At 40.7% G+C, this 11,242-nt stretch overlaps 1 protein-coding gene across 5 annotated transcripts in view; it reads left to right on the forward strand.

The window, feature by feature from the left end:
• Window positions 1-4,754, forward strand: part of PARP11 (poly(ADP-ribose) polymerase family member 11) — a 55,909-nt gene extending 51,155 nt beyond the window's left edge. For all 5 annotated transcript variants that reach the window (XM_017865199.1, XM_017865196.1, XM_017865200.1 and 2 more), the window contains one exon: window positions 1,171-4,754. In XM_017865199.1, the coding sequence (XP_017720688.1) occupies window positions 1,171-1,487 (317 nt within the window). In that variant the 3' untranslated portion in view covers window positions 1,488-4,754. The remainder of the gene's footprint in view (window positions 1-1,170) is intronic.
• The last annotated feature ends 6,488 nt before the right edge of the window (window positions 4,755-11,242 follow it).

Raw genomic sequence — 11,242 nt, forward strand, 5'->3', positions numbered from 1 at the left:
AAAAAAAAAAAAAAAAAAAAAAAAAAAAAAAAACTACTAAAAAGGCCATTCCACTTATTTAACTGTAAGGCGGTCAGAAGGTGTTACATAAATCCCGTCAGTGTTAGGTAAATATGAGACTTTGCAATTCATTTCCACTTTTTTTTAGAGTAAGAATGCCCTTAATGATGTCTATCTCTTGTGTCTGCCATTTCAGAAGAGTTGGCTGCTTTGTTGAGTTCTCATATGCAGGCAGTGAGCCAGTAAAATCATTTTTGTTTTGGAATGCTCAGATATGAATGGCATTCTACTCTCTCAGAAATCTTTTCATGGATATGGGGTTCTATTGTTTCCAGAAATATTACTGAATTGTTATCCCGCATCATAGAAATATGGTTTCTTGGGGTTTAAAAGAATCCCTGTAGGCCATCAGTTTCTACTGTGCTCTCCAGAGCTTTGCTGGAGCAGGGTGAGGAAGTGGTGGAAGGAAACAGAAACAGGAAGGAGGGCCAAGCAGTAAAACTCAGGGCCGGGCGCGGTGGCTCACGCCTGTAATCCCAGCACTTGGGGAGGCCGAGGCAGGTGGATCACCTGAGGTCGAGAGTTCAAGATTAGCCTGGCCAACATGGTGAAACCCTGTCTCTACTAAAAAAACATAAAAATTAGTTGGGCGTGGTGGCACGCGCCTGTAATCCCAGCTACTCAGGAGGCTGAGGGAGGAGAATCACTTACTTGAACCTGGGAGGCGGAGGTTGCAGTGAGCTGAGATCACGGCACTGCTCTCCAGCTTGGGAGACAGAGCAAGACTCCATCTCAAAAAAACAGAACAAAACTCAGGTCCAGCCACACTTTTAATCATTGAACCAGTTTTATCAGTTTTATTAATTGGTTTCTTTGTAAGATTTATTTTAAAAACAGAAGTCTGGTAGCTATATTTTGGTGGGGGCAGGGGATGGTGTTGGTGGTGAGGGCTGGTATGTACCAGCAAATCTATTCCTATGGTAGTCTATACCACAGCTGTCCATAACAGATGGATTTCTGTTCTTCTCTTAAAGATCTGTGAATGAAGAAATTCCACATCTACTTTTATTATACAATTCTATGCATCTATTCTCCTGACAAAATGTTTTTGCTTGTTTTTAATATATTCTTTGGAGTAATCTTGGCTTTTCTTGGTCCTCTTTGTTTAAGGAACCTATTTTGCTAGAGATGCTGCTTATTCCAGTCGTTTCTGCAAAGATGACATAAAGCATGGAAACACATTCCAAATTCATGGTGTCAGCTTGCAACAGCGGCATCTGTTTAGAACATATAAATCTATGTTTCTTGCTCGAGTGCTAATTGGAGATTACATAAACGGAGACTCCAAATACATGCGACCTCCTTCCAAAGACGGGAGCTATGTGAATTTATATGACAGCTGTGTGGATGATACCTGGAACCCAAAGATCTTTGTGGTTTTTGATGCCAACCAAATCTATCCTGAGTACTTGATAGACTTTCATTGATTTCACTTCCAAATCTCAGTGGTCAAGGAAGCTTTATTCTTTTTCGCAGGAAGATTTGCTCTTCAGTCATCTAGCCACTAAATGTTAATTATCTGATACTTTTGAAACAGATATGAAAAACAAGTGGCCTCCATATAAAAGACATACTGACTTTAAGGTTGGTTTTGTTGTTTTGTTTTGCCTGTTTCTTGTAGTCTTGTTTGTTAAAATTGATATCATTGATGTTTTAATATGTAGGGGTGAAAGATACCATTCAAAATGGAATCAGCTGAGTCTCAACTAATGTGGTCATTGAGATCTTTAAGGTTTACATGTGTGTTATCAGGATAAATGATTTTAGTTTAAATGGACTTATTCGTATAAATGTTGAAAAAAATATACAGACATAAATGTGTCCCTTTAGAGGAACTGATCTTTTGTAAATCGAATTCGGGTAGTAGTATCATCCACCAATCCATTTGTTACTTTGTTGGTCTTCTGAAGGGGGGATTTGAAACTCTGAAACAGTCTGAGCACCTTGAGAGAAATCAGAAACAAGGCAATTATTTGCAGTGCTGTCAAACAAGTCAGGAGGAGAAAATCAAGGTAGAGTGTCCTGCTTTCCGGTTGCCTTAGGATAGCAGGCTGCAGCCTCAGACTTGCTCCTGTCATTCTCCTCTGTCTCCTACATCTGAATTGATCATTGCTGCAAAATATCATTAGCCTACACTTCATCCATCAGGGTTCTTGGATTCTTACACCACGACTTGCTGTGCAAGGTGTTTATTGCATCTTCAAAGTGAAACTCTAAATTATTATTCAAACGTTTATTTTCCTTTTGTTTTCCAAAGAGTCCGTACAGTGATCACTTCTAAGATTTATTTTTTACCTTCCCCTCTGCAGCACACACAGCTATTCAACAATGATTTCTAAAATTAATATTTCAAATTTGTATCTCTCCATTTTGAAACATTATAGAAAGCATGGGATGCTTGAGGCGAATCTGGTTTCTCCTTTGAAGTAGCTGTCGACAGCCTACTCTCTTGAAAAGTTAGATATGATTCTTAATCATGTGTAGTGGACATTTGTTTACCTGTTGCATCTGTTTTGCTGTTCCATTGTAAGGAAGATGAGAAGTGTTGGGACAGCTTCCTTTCCCGAAAGGTATTCTAGCAGAGGCGAGACAGCAGTTTGGCAGGCATGTTGTATAGGAGTTAAGTAACGGATGGGGAATTGCTCATGTGATGGTTAAGAGTCTCTCACATTGATTTTCTTTCTTTTCTCCTCTTCTCTCCTCTTCCTCTCCTCTTCCTCTTCTTTTCCTCTTCTCTTCTCCTTTTCTCTTCTTTTCCCCTTCTCTTCCCCTTCTCTTCCTCTTCTCTTCCTCTTCTCTTTCTCTTCTTTTCTCTTCTACTTTTCTCTTCTCCTTTTCTCTTCTTTTCCCTTTCTCTTCCTCTCTCCTGTCCTCTGTTTCCCTCCCTTCTTCCCTTTCTTCCCTCCCTCCCTCCTTCCTTCTTCTTTTTTTTTTTCTTTTTCTTTTTTTGGTAGAGTCTTGCTCTGTTGCCCAGGCTGCAGTGCAGTGGTGCAATCTCAGCTCACTGCAACCCCCACCTCCCGAGTTCAAGCAGTTCTCCTGCCTCAGCTTCCTCAGTTACTGGTACTACAGGTGCATACCACCATGCCCAGCTAATTTTTGTATTTTTAGTAGAGACGGGGTTTTGTCATGTTGGCCAGGCTGATCTCGAACTCCTGACCTCAGGTGATCCGCCTGCCTCAGCCTCCCAAAGTGCTGAGATTACAGGCATGAGCCACTGTGCCCGGCCTGATTCTCTATGATTCTACCTTTAAAAAGACAGCACATGTACCAAGCCTTTTTCAGAAAGCTTTTCTCTTAACTCTTTCTAATACTGAATTTTCTCTCTATTATCCTTACCCACTTCTGGCTAACAGTTAGTGAACACAATTTAACTTCTTAAAAAAATCCCGGTGTCTTATGCTTATATTGCTCACTTAAATCATTTGTATTACAAAGGCATCTACAAATAATAAAAGTAAAGAGTGTAGACAGGTTAGGGATCGTAATTCTTCAAGCGCCATCCATCCCAGATTTCCATGATAGCCCAGCACGTGTGTAGTTGTGCAGTGGGAGGTAAGTAGTACCTAGAACATTGCATGTACAATACTTAGAAATAAAGTGGCAGCAGAGATTTCCTGGCTCAGGTGTGCAGCCCAACTGCTGGTTTAGATGAAGTGCTGAGAATATTTAGAAAAAGCACTTTAAAAAGCATCTAGAGATTATCATGAAAATAATTGGAGGCAGAGTCACTAGGCTGCCTTGTGAGAGGCAGCACACCATGGCTGTAAACCTGTTCACAAAAAACAATGTTAGAGACATTAGGAATTCAGGTTTTGAAAATCTTTTTTTCTATTTATTTGTTGTTTACATACCAAAAAACCACATTAAAATAGTCCTCCCTTTAACATGGCTATCTTTTTTCAAGTTTAATACGCATACCTCTCTCAGCACTTAAATGGAATAACTGTTGCAGCATTTGGGAGTTGTTTTTCTTTTAGACATTTGCAGATCTTATCTCAAGGTGACTAGGGGCCCAGAGTTAAGTGTTTGTTAGGCAGTCTCTGCGAACTTTGACCTCACCTAGTTGGCTTATATGAAATATGTAGAATGCGCTGCAGTAGCCATTGTAAGAAAGTACTGTACTGGTTTTTTGGGGCTTGTTGTTGTTGTTTGGTCTGAGAATGTACTGCCAACCCCTCTTTTATAAGAGAGAACTGATTTTGATACATATTTTAAAATATGATAGTATAGAGTTAATGGATGTTAAAACTTTATTTCTTTGTTTTGGTAAGTAGATTAAATTGAGAATCATATGATCAGTACATTTGAGAATTATATGACCAGTATATAATAATACTGGACATAACCATTTGCCATCTTTTCCTGTTATCATCACATAGAGTGGGTGGGAAGAATGAATAGAAATCACTCTAAAATAATGATAAATGGTTTTTAAAACTCTATATTGAATACATTCCAGCTGAAAATGACTTTTCTTTTCACTTTGGTGATATCAGCCTCAGGGTAAAAAAAAATGTATTTATAAAAAACAGTTTCATAAATCTTTTAGTTATAAACAGGAAAGTTTTATATTAGTGTGTCATTTCATTTCTAGACTGTTGATGGTGATGATGATAAAGAATTTGGAGCCAGTTTTGATATATGAATGTATTGCTTTTACATGTGATGATTAAAGCTCTCCATTAGCAGTTCTTGGTTGTCTGTGTATATCATATATTTGTTTCTGTAATATATGTATCTCATCTCCACTTTGTATTATTTAAACCTAAGTTTTCAGCTCAATCTTAGTGGACCCAAGGAGTTTGTTGCCTGTAACTCATATGTACCCCACTTGCAGATGGGGGAAGTCTCTTGTTTGAAGCATCATGAGCAATAGCTAATCAAACGGGAATCATTAGAAATAGCTGATCTATGGGGAAAATCGTTTACTGTGTGCTATTATAAAAAAAAAAAAATTCCCCAAACAGCCCAAGAGTTGGCACCTGCAGCATTTTTCATTCTTGGTGTGCTCCGCTGGCTCAGAGGAGCAGCTCTGTAGGGTGTGTCTACTTTCACCCAGGGAGTATCCTTCCTACAGTCCATCTAACCTCCAGCCACGCGCACTGTGTCTACCATCATTCCTGTTGAAGCGAGTTAAACATTCTATTGAACCTTTGGCAAGCAAGGATGGCATCAAAGGCTATCCTCATGTTCAAACTGAGAGAAACGAGGGGCAGAATGATTGACTCATTGTGATAAAAATTCAGTTGAGCTTTGATTGTTGATCTAGAAGTGCTACATCCTTACAAATTCTGTTCTGTAGCCATTTGAGTGTTTTGTGATTATCTCCCAAATTGCTAGGAATAACATGAGAAACAACCTTACGGTGATCTTACTTGTGTAGCCTCCAGATTTTCCACTCTGCTTAAGGATGATTTGTTTATTTTCAAATATTTTCTTTTGCTTAAAACAAAGAGACAATTTCTAGATGAAATTATACACTCTGTACTTGTAAAAGAGATAAAAGGTAATGAAAAGTAGCAAGGAAAGGAAAAACAAAACCCTCGTCAAGAATTAGTTTTGGTTAGAAACTTTAACAAAGTGATTTTAGTTATTTTTATCCCTTTGCACTCTGCAGGAAGAGTTCTGGTGATACGAGATAGTCTGCCACACTTTCTTATGAATCATTTCATGATGTTACTTGGGGCAACACAGATGGAAGAAATGAACGTTTCAAAGAACTATGAAATACATAATTATTTGCAGGCTGCTTGATTAGTGTGAGTAATATATGCAGGGAGAGGTGAGCCCTAAATATCCAAGAGAGATGTTGGAAGTTGATCTTTTATCCTTCACTTTTTAGCAGTGGTAGTTTACTTCTCATGTTTTCAGAAACTCTAGGATGGAAGGTGGTTTGGGAACTCATGTTTCTTTCCTCCTGTCTCCTTCCTATATTGAGCTCTGCTTGATCCATCCCAGGTAAAAGGATGTCTCAGTTATTTCTAAACCCAAACAATAAATTCCTCGTAAATGATCCGAGTCTCCTGCTGTAAAATTATGTAATCCATTTTCTCAGCTTTAATTGCTTGGCTTTCGTTTCTCAGCACTACAGGCCAAGAACCTGGCTATTAGAATTCTCTCACTGTGTGGCTGTGTATCTAAGAATTTAGCACTGTCTTACTTATTTTTAAGTGGCTTTTCATAAGATTGGAACATAGGTTTTATGCCAAAGACATTTGTGTTTTCTGCAGCTTCTTAGCATTGCTGGGCCCTCTACCAAGAGGTTATACGGTAAGCTGATTCTGACTCTGTGGCTTATGCTGACTTCGTGATTGTAAACCAGCTTAAGGAGAGTCACCATCCAGAATTTAATTAAATCATCTTTGCAATATTGATTATACATCCAGACTGCACTTGTGTTTTCCTGTTCCTTTTTAAAAATACCTTTTCCTGAAGGGCTCATTACGCTTTAATGTCTCCTAGATAACATGTGGAAGCTGTAGGCATTATAAGCCCGCATTTGATGAACAGTCTCAGAGAATCAGCGTGCAAGCTCATTTCCTCCACTTTATTCCTTAAGAAGAAGATCAAGCCTCAACTTGGGAGCCAGCTGATCTGAATTTTATTCCTGGCTTTGCTGTTTGATTCAGTGTGACCTTGGATAACTCACCAGAGAGGGAAGGTTCACTTTTCAGAAGGTGAAGTTTATGAAAGACCAATCAGACTCTCGCTGAAAAGAAAAAGACCTGATGGAGCACAGCTAGATTTCTCTAGGCAACATCTGACCTGACTGAAGATGATTTTTGAGTTTGGGTCAGGAAAATACAGTAGCAGGGATCATGATGCCTTGAGAAGAAGCAAGGGCTTGCAGTAGGAAGGAAAAAGAATGAACCTGGTTGTCCTTGAAACTCTGCCACGAATTATTCATTTCCCCACTCCCCTTCTAGTTCACAACTCTGAATTCTTGTGGCGTGCCAGGGACTGAACAAGTCAGTCATGGCCTCTGCTCTCATGGGACTTAAAGTCTAGCAGGGAAGATGGAATGAACTGTAATGACAAGAATGATGACGTTTCCTGAAGGGGAAGTTCAGGCCACTGTGATGCTCTGACAGAGGGATTTCACCTGTCCTCGGGAATTATGGAAGGCTTTCCTGGGGACTGACATTTGAATGTGAAGATAGCAAGATAAGTAGATGTTAATTAAGGGAAGGAGGATTTTATATCCCCCAGCCACACCCATCTGTGCCATATCAGGCTTTGGAGAGATGAGAAAAACCAGGTATGGGTAGAAGCAACGTTGGAACGTGGTTTTTATCACTGAAACAGAGATGGCAGAATCAAAGCCATTTAAATTGTGTTGCCCCAAACCCCTGCACCTGGTCCTGGAACCAGCCTTACGGGAACCAGGACCCAGCAGTAAGAGGTATGTGGAGAAGGGATTGTGAAGATTTTATACAGTTTAAGGGAAGCAAGAAGCTTGTTGGGTAAAGGAGTTCCTTCTTGGCCCCCATGCCTTTGCGTATGCCTTTCTGCCTCACCTAGAACACACACTCGTATTCCTCCCTCTTGAAAGCTCTATTTGAAGCATGGGCTCTGGAGTCAGATGTCCAGGGTGATTCCTGGCGCCAGCATTTACCAGCTGTTTCACTTGAGCAGGTTGCTTAAGCTCTCTGTGCTGCTGTTTCCTCATCTATAAAACGGTGATGATAATAGTGTCTACCGTAGAAGGCTGTTGTGAGAACTGGATGAAGTAATGCTTGTAAAGTGTTTGGGATGATGCCCGGCACATAGTCGACCTCAGTAAGTGCTGGAGGGTGTTAATACGTAAGGCCTCTCCTCTTTCAAGAGGTCTTCTATGCCTAATACAACCCTCACAGGCTAGGGTTCATACAGTATTTATAGTGTACTTGGAGGTAGGGACATAACTTTTTTTTCTTAGCATTTACTTGGTCAGTGCCCTTTGGCCAAAGACCACCAGGAGCAACCCTGTAAGTTAAACAAATTAGGTTCATTACTTATGGCAGCCAGAGAGCACACACCTGCTGAGGAACTATGGGGTGTCCCGGTAGGAGGGTGCAAGAAAGAACTTTTTGTAGGATTTGGGCTTTGGGGAGTTGGGGGAGGGTCTGAGGAGTTAGGATTTCACTCTCATTGGATGCTGTCAGAAAGCAAGGGCAATTCTATGATTTGGCATGTTCATAAATCTTATCTACAGAGAGGGAAGTGTAGCTGAGGATAAGCTGTAATTAGCAAAACAGAAGCAGTGGTTCATCTGGCTGAGAGAAGTGGTGTTTGGTGTCCTGTGGGTGGCACAGTGACCTTATTTTTGTCTGTTATTAGACACAATTATGAAATGACCTTGTTTTGTCTCATTTTATTGTAGTCTCAGAATAACCTTGTCAGAGGTTGGTTTTCTGTGAGATAGTTTAGGTTCATCAGAATAACATGCCTTAGCTGTGAGTACCAGGCCAGTTTCTAAATGTCAGAGGCTGCTCTTTTTGTTCTCAACTTGTCTAACTTCTGTTTGGGCTACTTTTCTTCCTCCTGGGAAATTGTAAGAGAATGTATTTACTCATTCAATAAACCGCCAAGTGAGTACCTGTACTCCATACCAGGCACGATCCTAAACACAGGACACAGTAGTGAAAATGCTGCCTTCAAGGTTCTCAAAGTCTTGGATAAAACTATGTTTCAATGAACTGTTTTGCTAGTTTGAATGCCTTCTTCACCTTTCCCACAAGTATTCCAACTTGTATCTGGATACTTCCAATCATTAGGAAATCCTACGTATTGTAGACAGTTCTGAATGCTAGAAAATTGGTTCTTATGTTGATCTATAATTTCTTTTTTCTTTTTTTGAAACAGAGTCTCGCTCTGTCGCCCAGGCTGGAGTGCAGTGGCGCGATCTTGGCTCACTGCAAGCTCCGCCTCCCAGGTTCACACCATTCTCCTGCCTCAGCCTCCTGAGTAGCTGGGACTACAGGCGCCTGCCACCATGACCAGCTAATTTTTTTGTATTTTTAGTAGAGACGGGGTTTCACCATGTTAGCCAGAATGGTCTTGATCTTCTGACCTCATGATTCGCCTGCCTCAGTCTCCCAGAGTGCTGGGATTACAGGCGTGAGCCACCGGGCCTGGCCTTGAGCTACAATTTCTTTGCTTGTATATTCCACTGCTTGGGTCTATGTCTGTACATTAAAGACACTGAGAACGAGTTCCCTGCATATTCTCTAGCTGTTTACGTAGTCGACCCATGGGTGATGTAGTTCGTGAACTGTGGATTTTCATGATTCAGTGCTATGCTGACTGCTCTTACATTCTTCTCAAAAGAATATTTTAATTCAAGAAACAATTTGTTAAACATTGATTCCATTTTCCACATGGCCTTAGCATTTAGGCCTATTTTGTCTGACTGAAGGACAGACTACTTTATCAGGGCTTTTCTAATCAAAATGTTATGTAGGCAGTTAGGTGCTACTGCGCGTGAGAACAGCAGACGCTAGGTGGCAGCATCTTGCCTCGGAACTGGCACAGCAAACTGGGCGCTGAGTTCATAGCTACGTTTGAGAGAGCAGGGTCAAAGGACCTTCCAGAAGTTATCTAGTCCCTGCCACCAGGTGGGACAACCCCTGGTCAAATCCACCGACATAGGTATTTATCCCGTTTATAATAACTGCTAGGAAAAGTGCGCATCTTCCCAATAGGAACCTAGTCTAATATTTTAGAATTTTGCCTGGTGAAAATTCTTCCCAAATAACCATACCACGTACTGTCATCTAATCTGTTTTCCTTCTTTCCTCAGATGAAATCACATTAATTTAAGTTGATTTAGAAAAAGATTGTTGGCCATTTTCTGAGGCCGTACACACAAAGACCGTTACCAGTGAGTTCCCTGTCAGCCTTATTTCTTCAGCCCACCCATCCCCACCTTGCCAGAAAGATTCTTCATCCACTAACGTTTTTTTGACTATATTCCCCAGCTTCTTCTTTACCTCTGGCAGTGCCTCCTGGCTGTGTTCTCCATCGTGCTTAAGTTATGGAGCCCCTAAGTTTTGCCTTCCTTCTTGGCACAAATTAAAACTCAGGTTCTTAACATGGTAAAGTTAACACCTCAGAACACGATATGCCCTCTGAGCTATGATATTCTATGGTCTTTTTTAAAAAATGTGTGTCAGAAAAGATGGGCCATAAACTTAGCTTCAAATTGAAACAGAGGACATATCAACTCCAGATGTTTCTGAAATCCGTCTCTCAAAGTCTTAGGAGTTGAACTGGTATACCACAAATATTTTAAAGGTATAATTTTTATACTCTTCCTACAAAATTGAGGTGAGGCCAAATAATTTGTGACTGTGGAAGACAAGAACTGAATGCCTGTGATCATGTTTCCATGTCAGAACCAGGCAGAGACCCCAGGCAGTGTAATTCCCAGTCTAGTGATCTATCTTCCAGTGTAATCATGTTGGGCTACTGCCATATATGTAAGATCTTAACACGGATATTGTTCGTTTAAAGAATTTTTGTAGCAAGAGAGGAGCATCGTAAAAGGTCTGTGTCAGGATTTTGTGTTTGAAAAGCAATGTGTTCTAATAAAAAACAGGTGTTAGAGTCAGGTGATCCTAGCAACAGACCCAGATTTGCTACTTTCTAGCCATGTAGCCTTGGAGAAGTTGACCAGCTTCTCAGAACTGCTGTTTCCTCACATTTTAGTGCTGTTATGAGAATTACCTGAGGCTGTGTGAGTATATGGAGCACTTAGCACAATGTCTGACATATGCCAGTTGCTTAAGACTTAGATACAATACTCAGTGCTGGCTGTCCTGTTCCAGGAGAAGGGCTTCTGTGGGGCCGTTCCTAATACCGTGTGACAGAAGTGAAAAAGGACAAACCCCTGATAGTCTGGGAGAAGTCATACTGCAGTGGCGTGCTGTCAGATCTCACCCTATTCTTTGCTTCTCAAGAAATGTAAGTAAGGAACTTGGCATACAGAGGAGAAAAAACAAGCCACAGAAAGGCCAGGCAACATAAATGAGAACAGGTCTGTGATTGTGAGTTCTTAATGTCCATTTCCTTTGGCTTCCAGGCATATCTGTTTCTCATCCCTTCCAGAAAACCGTTAGTGGGCCAAGGGGGTGGACAGGGTTATGGATAAGGATAGTATGATTTTGTATGTCTCTTATATTTTCATTGCCAGTTTCAA

This window comes from Rhinopithecus bieti, unplaced genomic scaffold (genome assembly GCF_001698545.2).
Source record: "Rhinopithecus bieti isolate Rb0 unplaced genomic scaffold, ASM169854v2 scaffold_81889, whole genome shotgun sequence".
In the NCBI taxonomy this organism is placed as follows: domain Eukaryota; kingdom Metazoa; phylum Chordata; class Mammalia; order Primates; family Cercopithecidae; genus Rhinopithecus; species Rhinopithecus bieti.